Here is a 19,367-nt window from a genome sequence, read left to right on the forward strand (position 1 = left end):
AACTCCTCAGAAACATAAGCAAAGACGTTTATTGCAAATAAAAATTCCCATTCACATCATTAAATCTTATGAAGTATAAGGAGGTCGTTTTGCAAATTGTGAAGCATCCGTGTGCACAAGGGCTGCCATGTTCATCAGAACAGCTGCCTGGGAAATGCATATATTTATCTGAATGTGCCAAGCCAAATATCCCTCTATCTACAAAGGTTTTGATTTGGCTGGTGACATTGTTCTGAGACTTCCACGGTTTCATTTTCTCTGGATCTGGCAGTAGAGGCTCATAGAAAACCCCAAACCGAGAATCTGGAAAACAAAGACATTTCTGGTATTACTTGGCAGTCCTGGAAATCCCAGGATACAACCGATACACAGAGGGAACATTTTGTTTGCAAATGTCTTGGATTTACATGCAGGCTAAATCTGCTATGCAGAAGATCTTTTCCAATGTAATTCATAAAGAACATGACTCTAGAATATAGCCATTTTAATGAAATCAGTATGTACCACAGGTAAGACTGCAGACATGATGGAAAGCTTTCATTTGTTTAAAAGATGGATTGCCTCTGTGGATGGGGAACCCTGTAACTCTGGGGGTTTAAAATGCAGTTGTTAGCTGCCATGGAGCAGTAAATGATGAGAAGTTCAAGAAATTCGGACAAAAATTCAATTTTTTATTTTCTAAGAAAGTTGGAGGAACATTCTGATTTCATTGCATATTCTAAGGGTTGTTTGCCTTTGAAATCTCTATTCTCTTCCACGGTCACTCTCTTTTATGTAAATATATGTGTAGAGGCATATATGTGTCTATGTATACAGGCATATACCTATACACATACCCCACCATTTTGAGTGGCAAATGATCATGCAACAAATATTTTATATTCATCAGTAATAGATTTGGGATAGAAACACTGAGTCCACTAAAGAAGCTGTTGCTTGAAATATAAAATACAGTAGGGTCACCTTCTGTAGTGGGAATTACTGGGTGAAATTCCACATCCTGTGACAGACAACTGGCAAGATCAGAAATCTTCCTTCTGGATTTAAAATTAATCAGTCTGTGAAGGTGCTTCACAAAAGTGGAAAGTATCCCATTGACACTTATGAAGCCATGAACACCAGGATGCAGTGGAGAGAGTACATCACACAGGGGTACAGCTAAGACAAGGAGATGGACACACAGCTGGAATAAGCCAAAAGGGCTTCCCTGACATAGCATGCTCGCATTTTCACTTGCACCCAAGTGAAACTGGACCCTTCTTCCCAGTATCATTTCCACTAACAGGGTAAGCTGAAACCATTAACAGCCCACAAGTGGCATAATGGAGCAGGCAGAGAGGGGAACGCTAGGGAAGAGCACTTTTCCTTGTCCGCTTCTTTTTACCCGGGGTTTACCAGAGCAGAGAGATGGTTAAGCATGTGGCCTTTGATTTGCAATTACTTGAGAAGTCATAATATGTTAATATATTTGGAAAGGCTAAATGTTTATCAAGTGTAAATTGCCAGCTGACAATTTGTACCAGCTGAGGCTCATGTTGTTTATTGTTATACTGTAGGGAAAGTTGTTTTCTAATGCATTTATGATTGGGAGAGGCAGCCGCCACAGAAAATGCCAACTGGAGAACAGGGAAGAATGATGGCCAATGAACTAAAGGCTACAACTCATGTAACTGCAGTAACTAGAGCAAAGTGACTTATAACTTACCTTCGGGATACAGATGCAATTTTACACTTCTATTATATTTTTAAAGGCCTTTTAATATTGGTGTATTACACCTATTTTCCCCCCAAAGTCTACATATAGACCTGACCCTACATATAGCACCTTAAATAACATAAAGCCTGTGCCGAGTAAGAAGTCAGTGGCCTGTCCTCTCTCCGTGCTGCAGCTGCGTAACTCTTCCCTGCTTACTACTATTTTCCTGGAAATATATTTTTGAGTTGGGGCTCTTGCCCACTCTTCTACCATGAGGAGCAATCCTCTGCCAATGATGTTAAGAAGTTTTCACTTGGAATAACAGACTGAACTCTGCATAGCAATCTTCGTCATTTCTGCTTTTTCCCTCAAACATCCATTGGCGGAGGGCAGGGGAGGAGGGAAACCACAGAGGAACAGTGAGAAGAAAGAAAATGACTGAAGAAAGCAACATGATGAAATCCCCTGTTTCTTTGACATTTTCTCCTAATCAAAGCCTATCATTCATCAAGTAGCTGACTGGATAACCTCAATGCTTTTCCTCCTCTCTTCAGACAAAATTTTGCGTGTTATTCTTCAATGTATGATGAAGCAATTAAAATGAAGAGCTAACATGCTCTGCTTTTTTTACACATAGGAATATATGGAGCAGCACAGGTGTGCACTCAGGCACATTCACGCACTATCTTGATGACTAAACTATGCCCTCGGAATAATAATTTTGTATCATAATTTCTCTGTGACAAGAATATGCAGTTTAGGGGTTGAGTCTTCTTATGAAATGACTTTTTTCTCAAGCAAAAGAGAGAAAGAGGAGGAAAAGATCGGCTATCCTGCCTCATGTCTTCCTGAGGCTGGGTGTCCGCACACCCCTCTGTCCACAGGGCTCTCTGTCAAGGCACAGTCTGGCTCCAGAACTGTCAAATCTTTGCAGAAGTGCCATGTGCTACACTCATACAGGCAGCAGGGTGGTCTGATCCCACCTGAAGTTTGCAGCTCAGCAGCCTTGTAATGTTTACAAGAAATAACAGTAAGGTTATAGCTAAGGTGAGAGGTGGTTTTCCCTTGTCTATTAATTGAGTAAGCCAGGTGTTTTAATCCCCTTCCCAGCGTATTTCTAAGTAGAACATGTTGCTTGTCAGCTACTAAATATTTTTATGGTGTATGCTGGTACCTCAATAACAGCCAGTCCAAAGGCGATCCCCATAATTATGAGCAGATGGTCTTTAAGGTATTCCTTAATCACCTCTCCACAAGGCTGAAAAATAAGACAAAACAATTAATTATAGGTAAGCAATATTCTCCTAAGGTTATTTGGAACGCATCCTCTAAAATAACTCCTCTCTCTCTCTCTATGTTAAAGAAAGGCTATTTGAATTTCCTCTGGCTTGTTGCTAACAAACACAAAAAACACAGCTATATGTATCTTGTGCTCTGAGTCTTTGCCTTCCCAAATATAAAGATGAATTTAGTAGCTGACCATAAAATGGTACAATTTCAAATGAAGATATGCAATTGCAATGCCTAATGTTTGCATGATTTTCAGTTGACAAGGAGAGAAGTATTTATTCTTACTTTCACTTGACAATCATTTGCTGCTAGGAAAGAGCCGATGTAGCAATGACTAGATCTGACAGAAAACTTGTTTCCCACTAATCTGATCTTTGAATTTGAAACTTCAAAGCCTATTATTAGAATTGGATTCAACTAACAATAAAACCTAGTTTAAATATTAATTGCAGTCTACAACTACCTGAAGGGAGGTTGTCGTGAAGTGGGAGTCAGCCTCTTCTCCCGGGCAACTAGCAATAGAACAAGAGGACACAGCCTCAAGCTTCGCCAGGGGAGGTTCAGGTTGGACATTAGGAAGAATTTCTTTTCAGAAAGGGTCATTAGACATTGGAATGGGCTGCCCAGGGAGGTGGTGGAGTCACCATCTCTGGATGTGTTTAAGAAAAGATTGGACATGGCACTTAGTGCCATGGTCTAGTTGACAGGGTGGTGTCAGGGCAACGGTTGGACTTGATGATCCCTGAGGTGTCTTCCAACCTGTTTGATTCTGTGATTCTGTGATTCTGTAATTTTGACAAATATTTGGTGGTCTGGGGCTGGGACAAAGAGAGTGATCATATCTGAAGTTCTATGCAGAGTTACTCTCCTTTTTAATAAATGCATACATCTGTTCTTATAATATGACTACATCTTCTCCAGGCATTGACAATACTCATTTTGCAAACTGTAGGGAAAGTCAAGTACTGCTTATATCCATCAAAACTATGGTACTGTTCCAACAGTATAACTGCCTTCCCCCCAAATATAGTTATATTCTTTCACCGTATTTGCTCCCTCACAATAAACACATGGGTCTTCTCCTTCTAGTCCTTCTAAAAAACCTCTCACTTAAGCTGACTCAGAACTGCACTGAATTTCAAATCTTTTTTCCTAGATCACAAGAGTTGAATGGCTTTACTAGCATCTAACACCACCATGAAATATGTGTGTTCATGTGAGCGATATCTTGCACCTGCAGTACTTTCACAGATGGCTTCGCATGTGTCCTTTGAGGGTTCGCCTGAGGCCAAAATGACATTAAAATGTGGCCAAAACAGCCTCTTTGTATATGTCTTATTTCCAGATTGGGTTCTGGCATCCTCTACTTAACCAGAGGATTAAGTTGCTTTAAAACATGATTTGCTTCTGTGGGACTACACAGGGAGGAAATTAGTGTTCAGGCAGGACCTGGCTAAGGAGCTGTGCATTTAGAAAACTATACAACTGGAATGGACATTTACTAAAATTTGCTTTGTGCTACGTGCAGATTGGCAAACTTTCTACCATCAGCATTCTAAAAATGCAGCTATTTCATGCTAGTTTTCCACTATTTTTCATATTTTTCTTTGTACACATGGAGTCCAAATTTCCATATAAGGAGACAGATAAATCTTGAAATTAATTAATTGAGATCTCTGCTGCCCACCAACCAATTTTTGAGTATGCTTTCTTCTTGCCTGTCACCAGATATTTTTACCTTATTATTACATTGACTGCCACAAGCTTTTCAACAGGCTGTAGTTATAGGAAAATACGCTTTGAGTATGCTGCCATGAAGCCTACAACATGTAAGGTTTCTTTCCAGCCGATCCTGCAAAATGAGTGTGGCTTTTTTATTAAAGGACTATAAAACCCCAAAGCTCTTGCATTTAATGTGTTCATTTTCCAATATCCCTTAGCCCTTCGAAAGCCTCTGAGTCAACATGCTTACCACCAGAATGAGCCTGGGTGGGAACATAACCTTCTGAGAGAGGAATGAGAGCCAAAGGGTAGCTGATGTGCTGCTCTGACCCAGAGGCATCCTCTGACCCCAAAGCCATAATCATTTTCACCCGTAGTAACCATGCAGACTGCTGAGGTCCTAAGGGTACTGCACTGCACAGCTAAAATAGAAGCATCCCAGGAAGAGGAAGCAGCAGTGTATTTCATGTATACACAGTAATTTCGTAACAGATGGCACGGGCAATTCTGGCTAATGAAGAGGAGCCAAAACTTTGCCTTTTTGGAAAGAGACAGAACTGCTGACTATACCAGCCAGCAAAGGCAACGTTGGGTTAAAACCTCTTTTTAGAAAGAAGAGTGGAATATTACATTTTTCTTACCGTTTTATAAACGTATCTGCCTTGAAAGTAGGTGCAGAGATCTGTTGATGGGTTCTTTAGTTCACACTCACAGATTTTATTGCTACCAAGAGGAACATTAAAATTTTTTCCCCAGTCTGCAGGTCCATTCAGCAAACCGCAGCACTGGTTCTGCAAGTAAGGAGGAAACGGAGAGATAAGGAAAAAAGCAGTGATTTGCAGTTCAAGGAGAGTAGGGAAGGGAACTGAAAGGAACAACGAAGGAGAAATTTCCTTTCATCTTTTCCCATGTGGAACTTTTCCCAAATTGGTATGGCTCAAACACCCTTTACATTTCCATACCAGTTATAAGAATGTAAATGCACAAGTTTAAAAAAAGAAAAAAAAAGGAAAAAAAGACCAGATTTTCAGAATACAGTACTCTAAAAACATTAACATACTATATAAAGCTAGTAATTGTCAGTGCCAGAATGGAACTGGAACATGGAACAAGTCTGGGTAAAGTATTTTTTGAGAATCAAGTCTTCTTTCTGCAGGTTATACTTGCAGAAGGTAAGTAACGGCTCCAGGAACATCCACATTTCACATCTTGAAAAGCCAGGCAGAAAATGTAAAATTCAGGCACATAAAACTCTGAAATCTAGAAAAATAATCACCTTGAATGATGGTTAGACTTTACATTAGAAATGGACTGAGGAGGCCAGGGCTCCATTTGGGGTTTGTGAAACCTAAACCAGGTGCAGTTTCACTTCATGTGAAACTTTATTTAAGCCACTAAAGCTCAGGGGTGCAGACTTGGGTTTGAGGTCCCCTCTCTTTTAAAAAGCAGCTGGAAATGTTCACGTAATTTTGTATAAAAGCAAAGGCCATGGGACATAATAAAACAATCCTGGTCTATTTAAAAATTAATACAGTAATTATGGGATTTTTCATTTTGTTCACCCTTCAGTCATCTCTCCAGGGAGCTGCTTATTATATCAGAAGAAACAAGCTGGCTCAGAAGCAGAGGACAGGGCTGGAGGTGGAATGGGGAAGGAGAAGTGGAAGTAATATAAGCCACCCAAATATTGTTACTTGCTTCCTTTTCTTTCACACTAGCAGCCTTTGAAAACAGGAATTCTTTAAGCCTACCCATCAAAGTCATCACCCATGAGGGACTAAAAAAAAAAATAACAGCAGGCACTCTGTCAGTGTATAGACACAGGTATTAGTGGGAGGGGCAGGGGTCTACACGTCAATGATATCAGTGAAATTCAAGGGTATTCTCTATGTGATACCCAGGAGCAAGCTGGCACTGTGTCCACCTTCTGGGGTCCTGCAGGTGGGGGAAGCCAGGATAGGTATAAGCACAGCGAAAACATAACTCCCTTTTATCATATTTTCTTCCCCCTTCTCACACAGTAAAGTATGGCATTTAATGACTTCATAGCAATAGGATATTCCAAATTAAATACACTCCTGAAGTTTTCCTTGTCCCAGGGGTACCTTGCCTTAAGGGTACTAGATAGTTCTTAGCTGGGATACAGTGAAGGAGCAATGTCCATTCAGAAGGGAGAGCTGTAACAAAGGAGCAGGCAGCCTTCTCATGAAAGAGCTTAGCTGTCTGTCTCACTTGCATGTTGTGTGTCCTTGCTCCATTGTTCTTATAAACACTATTGCACAAAGAAATCATCACAGAAGGCCCATGTCATATCAGGAGAGCAGAAGCCCCTTGTGTAGTGTTTTAACATGCATTTAAGTCAGACCCTTCCCCATTCCCAGGGAATGAAATTCAAATCTATGGCAGAGTAGCCATAAAACGAAGCACAGACAAATGCTAGAGATGGAACAGATAGCAACAACCCCTGGCCTCCGTTACATTTTAATTACCATCGTCTCAAACTTCTGGAACTTCTCTTGAAACACTTTAGATTCTTCTGCAGAACTTTGCAATGAATCCACACTTGCCAAGAGAGTCTTATTAAAGGATTTTTCAATCTGCAAGACCAAATACTTTATTAGTTTTCAAGGTAGAAACAAAACTCTGGGAAGACATCAATGAAAATGCAGAATAATACTGTACCTGAGATCTGTACACTGCTCCTAAAATACCTCCTGTGACCTGAAGGATCAGGATCAGAAGCAGTCCAATAAAAAACTAGGAAGAAAACAAAAGAAGGAGAAAACTATAGTACTTTTGATCAAGATGATATAATTTCTTCTAAGTGAATGTTACGTTTTCATGTGCTTGAATAACCATGTAGGCAGAATGAACTGAAGTTCCAGTTAGAGCTGCTGGAGTGAAAAGGGGGTGCTCGAGACAGAGTGTGCTCAGCTGGTGATCAAAACAAGGTGCACACCAGAGTAGTGGCATGATGGGCAGCGTGTAGGTGAGAGATGTTGGGCAGGAGGACAGAGAGGACGTTCTAGGAGGACCAGCAAAGGGAGCAACTGGGAATTTATGAAATTAAATGGGATAGGTAGTGTGGGGCGGACGGATTGGTGGAGGGAACTTTGGTGATGGTTGGATGGAAAAAAAGCTAGTGACATGCTTGGGGCTCTCTGGACCCTCTCTTCTTGTTGATGAGACCATCCATCACTTTTTCTGCACCAGAATTCAGAAGGGGCTCAAGCACAAGGTAAGCAATGAAAACACATCATCATAATCAAGCATTTGCTTAACCAAAAAGGCCTCCATTCTCATTTGATACTACTTGCAAGGACTTTATCCATCAAATGTAGCTGTGGCCTGTTAAAGGTAGCCAAATGTTTTTCTTTCCTACCAAGAGCAGCATGCACTGGCTCTCCTTTATGGCACCACAGCACCCCAGGAACCCAAGGACCATAATGATGGAGCCCACGGCTATCAGCAGATCAACCCCTGCAAACAGGCTGCTGTCTATCTCCAACTCCTGAAAAGAGAGGGGAAAAAAAATCTTTCAGCTACAAGAAGCTTCTCCTAAAAACATCTGTATCCCCCAAAACAAAAGAATTATTTGATAACTGATAAACATACCAATTATCAACCATGGATAAATTCTGATCCATAAATAAACAAAACTCTGATGCCCCCTTCTTAAATGTTTTGTTGGGGAGCTTGGTAGAACCTGGCTTTTCACAGTCTTTGTCTCTGCACAAGACGAAAGTCAACTTTACAGAACAAATAAAGATCTCTTGTCTTTAAAGTGGCTTTCAGTTAGTTTTCGATGAATCTTTGCTTTTTACTGGAAGTAGCAAAATTGATTATCTCGAAATCTCTCCTACATTAACTAAATGTTAAAGAAACAAAAGCTCTGTTTGTCATTAGAAGGCCAGGAACATACTCTGTGGCTGTTCCTGAGAGAACACTTCTCAGAGCGATGCTGGATATACTAGAGAAACAGTTAGATGTTATTTTCCAAAGTAGCTTTCTTTTCCTTTTTCTTTTTCTTTTTTTTTTAGGCATGATCTCTAATATTACCCTCAGAGATGAGGACTGTATTTTGATGTGTGGGACACTCAACTAAACAATTCATATACCTCAATATTATTAAATATCAAATTATCCAGTTCCCACAGGACTGACTAAGGCCAAAGGCCAAAACAGAGAAAAAATGTTCAAAGAATATTTTCCAATGTGGCTTGTGCCAAGATGAGAAAAAATGTCTGGACGTTGTCACATTTATCTTCTGATGGAAATTGCGAAGGTATATAGACAAGTATAATTTGAAGAATGTGTTGTTCTTTCCCTTCCAAGTTGGACTGAACCTCCTGTTACTTATTCTTAGAAAGCTCTGTTCATCTACAGCCAAATCCTTATGGTCTGTTCAATTATTACTCAGGCAAAACATACATTGGTTTTGAATGGAAACTTTGCCTGCATAGAGGCAAAAATGTGAGAAAATGCTTTCAATTTTGGTCCCTACTCTTAATTCAGTTTTTGGGGAGTACTAAGTGTCACTTCAGGGAACTAGTTTGGGACACACTTAAGTATGCTTTTTCTGAATAGGAAATCACTGAAAAAAACAAGGAAGTATAATAGTGGTTATGGTTTTCCAAGCTCCTTTTTACCATCTGAGCTATCATACTAGAGGTGGTCAGCTAGCAAGTATGGCAATTTTAGTTTCTAAAATGTTGATTGAGGAGTGAAAGTTGTCACTCTTCCACAGTAGAGAATGGCAGAGCTCTCCACCATCACCTAATTTACCCCATGGCACAACGTCATCATGAACTGAGTTCTGTTGCATCCATCCTCTGCCAGACATGAGACATCTGGGACTGGCAAAGGGTAACAGCGTCATCAGCCAAATGGCAGGAAATATATGAAACTACCTTCTTCTCTCCACCATCTTTTTATTTCCAGATGGGAAAATACTGACTTAAAAATTACTGTTCTTAACTGACCGACTGCAGCAGAGCAGCAGAGGAGTGATCTGAAGATTTGCAACTTAATCTAAACCAAAGGCTCAATCTGAAAGCTGAAAAAAATGCTTCTATGTCACACCTGGCCATTTTTTCACTTCTATAGCCAGAAAGCCTTTTTCGAAATAGAAATATGCAAATTAATTTTTCAAATTAATTTACATTTCTATGGCCCAAATTCACAAGAAGGAACATACTGCTTAAACCTTAGAGTCAGATTGTTCTTGCTGTTAGTATAACAAAGCACCAACATACAAAGATTGAACAGTGCCTTTCAGAGAGGTATCTATGAGCTGTGAAATCAGCTTTACTCAAGGGTGACAGAAAACATGCTGTGCGTCAGAGGCCAGTGCCACTGGGAGCATGCTTAGCAAAAGGCTGGCAGGGCCCACAAGGCCAAAGGGCCTTTGCACCAACAGGACCAGCCTCTGCTGCATGACTGCAAGATCAAGGGCTCCTCAAAATTGCATTTTCCCTAGCTTTGCAGAAAAGGAAAGTCATAAAGTCTGAAGTAATTTAAAAACCCAGATAAAATCCATAAGAGGAACTCAAGGACTTTCTTCTCCCCTCCAGGAGGGCTGTTAGGATATTTTAATCCTAAGTAAAGTTTTTTGGGTCTCTAAAACCCTTCTATATAAATATGAGGGGAAAAGGATAAGGCGTTTTTAAGGAGCCACTGAAAATAGAAGGGAAAAATCCTTGCTCCCTTTCAAAGTTGCAGTTACTGGGGAAATAAGAATTGTATTATTTAAGATAGTGAGAAAGGTTAAACTATTCCCTACAAACATATGGAAGTGGAGGTTGTGGAGTCTCCTTCTCTGGAGACATTCAAAACCCGCCTGGACGCGTTCCTGTGTGATATGGTCTAGGCAAACCTGCCCCGGCAGGGGGATTGGACTAGATGATCTTTCGAGGTCCCTTCCAATCCCTAACATTCTGTGATTCTGTGATTCTGTGATTCTGTAACCCCAGGAATATATATGACTGTACTATTCTAACAGGGAAAGAAAATGAAAAGCCTAGGAGCTGCATGGGTCCTCATTATTCTCTCTTAACACTTAAATCAATAACAAAACCATCATTAGTTTTCATTAGAGGAAAGAGACACACATTTTCCAACAGAAATCACTGTGCATCTGCAAGAACCTACATCAATAACAGTAGAAGACACTTTTTGTAGTCACTTCTGTGCTTACATCAATCACTTTATCTGACTACCTGCACCATCTTGTTTAATCTTAAATATCATAAAAAGCATTAATCTTTACCCACACAAACCACCTCAACAAAAACATAACAAATTTGTGGAAATGAAGATGGGAAATGAAGGTGTATGCAGTGGCTTCCACATTTTACATGGTTCTGGTACGACTGCATACATTTACCTGCTGAGCATCTTTGCTAACACGTATCCATACAGAGACTCCCAAAATAATGGAACCACACACCTGCAGGAGAAAATAAAGAATATTTAGAAAGATCAGCAGTTTTAGATTGACATTCAGCAGCCAAATTGCAGCAGATACAGACAAAATTCTGAAATCATTTGTTTGGCAAAGTGAAAGAAACATGAATTGCTGGAGCATAGGATATTGATTCATATCCAGGAAACTTCACAAGGGTAGTTAGATCTTCAGTTATGTGCTGAATCCCTGATGTTTCTACCTCAGAGGACTCTGCATTTCCTTGATGATTTATACATGTGGTTGGGAAGCACACTGAAATTCTGTCAGATGAGAGGAATATAAATTGCTATAGTATGTACAAACATGACTGTAAAGAACATTGTTTCTTCTGTAATGGAAACACAGGAGATTTGATAAGGGATGTTTGCATAAATGTTGTTTCTAGAATTATTCAGGACACATATCTAGAGACATATTCTTTATGATAAAACTATCAGGAAAAGTTCTAAATAAAGTCTTTCTGCTGTTTCTATTGCAACAATATCTGGCTGTCTCCAATCCTTAGAATATTCCTCCTATAAAATGCCTACAGTTACTATTTCCATTACATTTTTACAGAAAACAACCATCCGCAGTCACGTACACGTGAAAGTTAGACCAGAATGACTTGCTTTAAGATGTTGAAATCAGGGCAGATGAATCCCAGGTCCAGACACATTCCCTAATATCTAGTTATGCTCCTGTTTCATTGATCGTTGAGGTACTGTTCCACTGTGCACGAGTCACTCTATTCCTAACCTTGTCCATGATGATTCTTACACAGGATTTCTGTTTCTTAAGTGTTGGAGGCAGGTAATTAGGAGGCTAATCAGGTGTAAGGATTGTGCCTCCTGAGATGACTGGTAGGAAAGAGAGATAACTGAGGACCAAAGACTAGTCAGATTTAGAATTATCTTCCTGTATGTCATTAATAGTCAAGTATATTATGGGCCTGAAATGTTATGAGCTTCCCATGAAGACTGGGACTATTCCTAACCTTTTAAAATTAAAAGAGCTATTTTTATGTTTTAAATAATTTTTCTTGAAAAATACTTTCCCCGCAAAATGTTTCGTATAATATTCAGCACCAAAGACCGTAACAACTTCAGCAGATTATTTAATATGGAACAGAGCCAGCACTCAGACATGAGTACCACACATTTTCCTGCTATAAGTAAAGCTCCTGTAAGTACATTTTCAACATGAAAAGGAAAGTTGTACAATTGATGACAGCTATGTCATGTTATCAAATTTAACTAGAACTCCCTGCTGAAACCTTCTGAATCCCACTGAATCTGCCTAGAAACTGATGGTATCATATGACTCTATATTTAGGTCTTGTTCAGCAGCACTATGTGAGACATGTGGCTATGCACCAAACAACATGGGCTCGCTAATGTGAAAACTTCAACTGAAGCAGCTATTGCTACAAATCCAAACAGATTTTGGCCCACTGCCTTGTTTGTTATAATGGGCCTCCCATAAAAATACAGCAAAGTAGTAGAAGTAAATATAGCTGAATGTACAGGAAATTACCAGTCAGATGGGAATGCTACAATATATATTTCCTTCATTCAAAAAAGAAACATCATTTATAAATCAAAGTATTTTGTAAGGTGTATATATTTTAATTATAAAAATAGAGTTGGTTTAGGCTGATAAAAATGCTCCATTTCAGTAAAATCTTAATGTTTTGTTTCTGTTTATTTTCATAATTACAAAGTGTGCAAGAACATACAAATAGAAGTGTTGAAATAACAAATCAAAATGGTCTGTTCCCAAAAAAGTCCAAGTAGAACATTTCAAGTTTGCTGGAATACTCCATCCTAATTATTAAGTTTTCTTAAAATAAAGTTTCAGCTAAAGAAACTTACATTTCAGGAGATTTCAATTTTAACAAACCAGTATTTTCCAATAGAATAAAAAGAGCTTCTTTGAAAAGGTCCTCACCCGTTTTCCCAAAACTAGACATCTATCATAGTTTTGCCTCAACCCTTGACCAAGAATCAGTGATCTCATCACAGTCTCATAAACTGATCAGGAACAGGACTGTTGTCCCTCGATTTCAATCGGTCCTTCTCTTCTTGAACTCTTCAGTCTTGGTGTGATGAAGAAATACAGCCTAGTTGAATTAATATCACCTCAGATGAGCCTGCCGTGACGCTGGACCAGCAGTATATCATTACTTTGCACTTTTCAGACACAGGAATACCAAACCTGTGGGAATTCCCTCCACTGGCACACACTTTTTAAGCAACCAATTTAAGGGTATCAGGAGGAGCTTTCTATAAGGTTGCTCCTGTTCAGGAAAACATTTGACTGGAAGACTTCCTTGAGATACCTGAAAGTAACAGTGCTAGGAACGTCCTACACAGAATGTGGTCTATGGCTATATCTGCTAATTTTGTGTTGTTGCTTTCAGAGATTGAGATGTTCAGATGTAAGGTATGCAGAAAGGGCCACTTTGGTTGTATATGGGACTGCAAGTCTGATATCAACAACTGATCAAAGATTGCTCTTTCACTAATTGGTCTGCTTCAAACTAGGATGAGACATCAATATTAGGTGTAAAAAACAGTAATTCTACAATATTGCGTGATGTGGAGTAGCAGAAGCTGACAGAATGAGGGTAGCAGGTTAGACTGGATATCTTGCAAACACTGAAGAAGGGAAAAAGGAAAAATCTGACCTACATGTCAGGTTTAATGCACAAAACGGACTTAAGGATTAATTTAAGGACTATTAATAATTCCATATAGGCACACAGTTCTAAAGCACAGGTCTTCAAAAGCCCATGCTCAGCTTGCTTTCACCAAGCGTGGAGGATGCAAAACTCTGTGGACATGCTGGAGCCCAGCATAGAATCATAGAATGGTTTGGGTTGGAAGGGACCTTTAAAGGTCATCTAGTTCCAACCCCCCTGCCACAGGCAGGGACACCTTTCCACTAGACCAGGTTGTTCAAAGCCCCATCCAACCTGGCCTTAAACACTGCCAGGGAGGGGGCATCCACAGCTTCTCTGGGCAACCTGTGCCAGTGTCTCACCACCCTCACAGTAAAGAATTTCTTCCTAATATCTAATCTAAATCCACTCTCTTTCAGTTTAAAACCATTCCCCCTCGTCCTGTCACTACTTGCCCTTGTAAAAAGCCCCTCTCCCACTTTCCTGTAGGCACCCTTCAGGTACCGGAAAGCTGCTATGAGGTCTCCCCAGAGCCTTCTCTTCTCCAGGCTGAACAGCCCCAATTCTCTCAGCCTGTCTTCATAGGAGAGGTTCTCCAGCCCTCTGATCATCTTCGTGGCCCTCCTCTGGACTCATTCCAACAACTCCGTGTCCTTCTTATGTTGGGGGCCCCAGAGCTGAACGCAGTACTCCAGGTGGGGTCTCACGAGAGCAGAGTAAAGGGGGAGAATCACCTCCCTCGATCTGCTGGCCACGCTTCTTTTGATGCAGCCCAGGATACGGTTGGCCTTCTGGGCTGCAAGTGCACATCACTGGCTCATGTTGAGCTTCTCGTCAACCATCACCCCCAAGTCCTTCTCCTCAGGGCGGCTCCGCCCAGCCTGTATTTGTGCTTGGGATTGCCCCGACCCATGTGCAGGACCTGCATGGGGCTCATGGGGCTGTAGATTCCCAGGGGGCAAATGTTATGTAGTGAAGCCAGGGCCACTTCGCAGAGTTAGCTTAGACTATTCCAGGGCTTACACACTTAGTGCTATGCTGTAAGGGCTGCTTAGAAAAAGGCATCAGAAGGCTGGAAAGCCCATTCCAGTGTGCCCTAAGAGGGAACACTCCCAGAGAGATTGCAAAAGGCTTAAAATGAAAGGACGCCAGGTAAATAAGCAGCCGTTGCTCTTATCTAGTTAAGATTAAAGTGACCTTCATTTCCCACCATCAGTTTAATTTTCCACTTGCCAACTACCTCGTGCACCAGGGAGAGCAGCTGTGGGACCAGTGGCTGTAAAGACACCACTGTTCCCTGTACTTTACTACAGTAATTTAATGATTTCCATGAATTAGAGACAGGAATGTACATCGAAGAATTCAGCTTCATTGTACTCTGTTGGCTCATATTCCTGTTTGCACCACGTCTGTTCTTCCCTGTCTTGGTAGTGCTAAACCCCTTCCTTCAAAATAAGTAACTATAGCTTCATTCCTGTCCTCTTCTGTCCCATCCAGGCAGTCACATGCACAGCAAATGCTCTCAGCATATTGTTCCACACAATAGAGTACGGATTTTCCTACCTTTGGCATAAAGATGGGTTTGGGAAGTTTGTTCTATGCTTGCTTTTTTCCTGAGCTTTCAAGACTTTCAAGATTGCATCCTGTGTTTTTTTCCTAGGAAACCCACGCTGTCACTGCAGGCTTAGGCATGGGATGTTATTCACATGCTCGTTCCAGAAGTAGTTTGAAGCTTTTCTAAAGCTAGTCTGAGATATTTGCCTGTGTTTTAGCTTACAGTAAATACAGATGAATGTGAACAGGAAAAACTTCCTGAGGGGCAGAAATTCCAAGTCAGAAACTTATGGACTCTTTTAAGTACCATTGCAGAAAAACTTCAACACAGATGTCAAATATCTTCGATCTGCCTTGATGGAGGTGGAGGAAGAAGAGGAGGGGAAGGCAGTCCAAACCATCACTGGCCTGTTAGGAATTTCTTTTGACGTCCACAACTGATGAAAGAATTTTGCTAATTCTTCTCATTTTGGTTAGCCACAAATTTTCCAAGGCTACTGTTTGCGGTCCTTTTTGAACAGTATCACCTTTTCAGCTGAGAAAAATCCCTTGAGGCAAAGCCCATAATGTGGCTAGTAGTTCCGCTTCTCATTTCAGTGAACCTCTGGTGAACCTGACAAATCTCTGTTGGGAAAGCTGACAGTGAGGTTGAACCACGAGAAAAATGTTCTTTAACTCAAACATTTCCAGAGCTTCCAGGACCTGAAATTCTTGCAAAGCAGCTGAGATGTGATAAATAGACAAATATGGTTCAAATGATGTCCAGAAACCTGCCTGCTGCCCTGTGCTGTATCTGCCTGGATACAGCTATTGGTAGTGCTGCCAGCCTATACCATTTTACAAACATTTAGTGTCCACCATCAGAAACTAATTACACTGAAAGTAAAGCAAAGAACCACAAAGAAGGATATGAAAACCATTTATCAATTAGGAGGCTAAAAATAAAAGTGAATTTTACATATCTTCTGTTGCAACTATGTTTTCAGGATTATGCCATTTGGATGCAAGCAGCAGACAATAAAAGCAAGAGAATTATGTATTCTGAGTGGTGAGTCTGTTATCTTATGACTGAAATGAGTGATGTCCCTTGACATGAGGGGCACGATATGGGCAGGGAGACAGACTCATGGCTCGTCTACCTTTGAATGTGGCAGGAAAGCTGTTTTGAAGGAAAAAGACAAAGGGAAAGGTAAAAGTTAAACATGCTCTCCCCTCCCTGATTTAGAATCATACTCTGGTTCCACTTATGCTCTATTTTCTTCGCAATTCCTTCAACTACAGAGTTCAGATAATGTTGAACACATTTCATGCATCACTAATAAATATTTAAACACCAACTTACCCAAAATAAGAAGTTAAAGATGAACATGGAGTACTTCATGCAGCTGCTTACACCCGCCATTTTCAACAAGCTGAGACAAAAACGAGCACTGAAGAAGAAGCTTTCCTAAGAGTTTGACCTCAATATAAAAGTTGTTCCTGTGTCTTCAGAAAACCTCTCAAACCACATCAAATACACCATGCTCTGCTACTGAAAGCAAAAATTGTGACCAAGGCATCGACAATTATTTAAATAGTCCCTATAACACAGGTAAATATTAACCAGAGCATTGGGGAAGCACTACTCAGTGTTATCACTGAGTTTCCAGACTCTTATTGCGTCTTTGTGACTTGTACTTTTCTACAGTCCTGTTAGTCTTGTCCTACGCCTCGAAAGTAAATAGATAATGCAGCAAAAGTCATAGTTTCAAGAGAAAGGGAAGTGAGCATAAAAACATTTTACAGACCTGCTTTTAAGAGGTTGAAATGAGTGCATTTCTTAATGCTTTTACATTACAGGGTTTACTCTTTCATGGCCCATTGATCATTGCCTACATTCAGTTGGTCGTGTTCACCCTCCTATTCCAGACGTTCAACCAGAATAAAGGGATGGGTCTGTGTTATTCCGGCAGAGAAGGGGTAAGGAATCTGATGCCATTTTCTCCCTCTCAGTGTCTACTTCGGATCCTTTTCCTCTTCCTCACCAAATCAGGACCCCGGGAACCTGAGCACTGCTGTGGAGGTTTCCAAAAGTGTTGTGAACCCTAGCACAGCAATCACGTTTCTGGTGTCAGATGCAGGACAGCTCTCAGCAACGGCAGCTAGATTCATCTCAGAAGACAAGGCAATAAACCTGTTTCATTAGTTTTGGTTTATGTCTTGTTTGTTTTATTTTGTGCTCCTCAAACTAGGAATCCTGAGGGGAAAATAAAAGTATCATTGCTCTGTTTTTTCTATCAGCCCATTTTCTAGAGAAGCCCCATATAGCAGTCCTTGGAGTGATGGGGGTCAGACACAGGTTCCCCTGAGTTCATCATAAAAAAAAGAAGTTTTATTTTGCAGGTGAGCACAAAGGATTTAAATGTGAGAGATTAAGGACATGCTGGACTGAACTGATTTATGAAGCCCCCTTGGCCCAAGCCCCATTTTTCAGTCTTCACTGTCAGTTCGCATTCTTCAATTCTGCTGTCTGTATTTGAAAAATAATGGAAAGTGTTAGTATATAACACACCTGCAGATGGTGACAAAAAGATGTAACTTAGAGCCTGGCTTTTGTAGGATCCACAAAAAAAATCTACTCTACATTGAAAACAACTTCCTCCAGCTGCTCTCTAAACCAGCTTTTAATGAAGGTGTGATGTTGTAATTTCTCCATTCATTTTCACTAGTTATATTTAAACAGACACAACCATTCCCATTTTTATGAGTGGCTCTATACCTGCCTTTGACTTTCTAGGCTCCTTTCTGGAGTAATACTCTTTTTGCTAACTCTAGGAGATCGGCTGTCTGATTAGCTTATTTCGCAATATCCACCCTGAATCTGAGAACGTTCCTAAAAATAATTGCGTTCATGAAATACATATTTTGTAAGGACTGGGAGAAACAACTGTGTGGTATGGTTTAGATCTAAAGCACTCAACAACAAATAAGTAAGTTGAGAAATGTGGGTGTCTTTATGGAGGGATGCCATAGCCACAGACGAATCATGAGGAGAGTTTAAAGTGCCATATAAAATTGAATGAAAAGGGCCATGAAGGGTAATAAGATAATCACAGATGACACCGAATTTGAAGAGATAAGTCTGAAATCAGACCATGCAATTGCAGTAAACTAAATTTTTTATAAGCAGAGTTCAGAAACATCATTTTGTACCAAAAACTACACGGCTATAAATCTTCACGCATGGTAGATAGATATTCATTAAAGGCTTGAACTGTAGCACTGTCGTCTGTGAGATGCTTAGCCCAGGCATTCAGTCAGAGATGTCTGAGGGAAACTGTGCTAGGGCAGTAATAATATAGGAAGCAAGCGTGAGCATTCACCACTGGCCCTTCGAAAAAGGCCAGTGTGCAAGGACCTTTCACGTGCAAGAAGCCTGTTTCCTCCTCACTTCCTCACTTTCCTTCACAGCACTCTTGGATTTCGGGCAGGTAGGGGTCTGTGCCAGCAATGCCCCAGAGTGACTCCCAGAGTGGTATACAGTCCTGGGCGGTTGGAGGACCCCAGACCTGTCCTGGGGACAGAGGGCTCCACAGCATCTCTGGACCCCTCCACAGCCTCCATCCTCGGGAGGTGTAAGGCCAGCACAGTTGAGTTTCTCATTCAGTCTAGGAAATTTAAACAGCTGAAGACAGATATGATTTAGATCTGAAACTTGTTTTCATTACAATTTTATACTTATGTTGTGGATGTTGAAGAAATTTGCCAGAACTTCTGGGATTTTTTTGTTTGTATTTTTTTCCTAAATATCCTATTGTACATTAAGCACAAGCAAGTTCTGGTAAGATCCCACTTCTTCCTAAACCTTGAATAATCTACCTGCATTTTACATGTTTACTGATCTCTTCGGAAAAAGCAAAAATAGACTTTTCTAGGACCTGATAGACGCTCCTTTGCTAAGATGGCAAATAGAAAATAATATCAAAGTTAGATACATT

At 40.5% G+C, this 19,367-nt stretch overlaps 1 protein-coding gene across 1 annotated transcript; it reads right to left on the reverse strand.

Moving 5' to 3' along the window:
* Positions 1-249: 249 nt before the first annotated feature.
* Positions 250-16,792, reverse strand: TSPAN8 (tetraspanin 8). Its single transcript, XM_068402362.1, has 8 exons — positions 16,733-16,792; positions 11,081-11,156; positions 8,091-8,206; positions 7,391-7,465; positions 7,198-7,305; positions 5,350-5,499; positions 2,871-2,954; positions 250-303 (listed from the first exon to the last, which is right to left on the reverse strand). Exons 1-8 carry the CDS (start codon positions 16,790-16,792, stop codon positions 250-252), a joined length of 723 nt encoding a protein of 240 aa, XP_068258463.1.
* Between the last annotated feature and the right edge of the window lie 2,575 nt (positions 16,793-19,367).

Source organism: Nyctibius grandis, chromosome 5, assembly GCF_013368605.1.
Source record: "Nyctibius grandis isolate bNycGra1 chromosome 5, bNycGra1.pri, whole genome shotgun sequence".
NCBI lineage: Eukaryota > Metazoa > Chordata > Aves > Nyctibiiformes > Nyctibiidae > Nyctibius > Nyctibius grandis.

Coding starts and splice junctions, on each gene's coding strand:
- TSPAN8 (XM_068402362.1), bottom strand. CDS start 16,792: ATGGCGGGTGTAAGCAGCTGCATGAAGTACTCCATGTTCATCTTTAAC. Junction 7,306..7,390: donor GAGCAGTGTACAGATCTCAG/GTACAGTATTAT, acceptor TTGGTCTTGCAG/ATTGAAAAATCCTTTAATAA. Junction 304..2,870: donor TTGGACTGGCTGTTATTGAG/GTACCAGCATAC, acceptor TTTGTTTTCCAG/ATTCTCGGTTTGGGGTTTTC.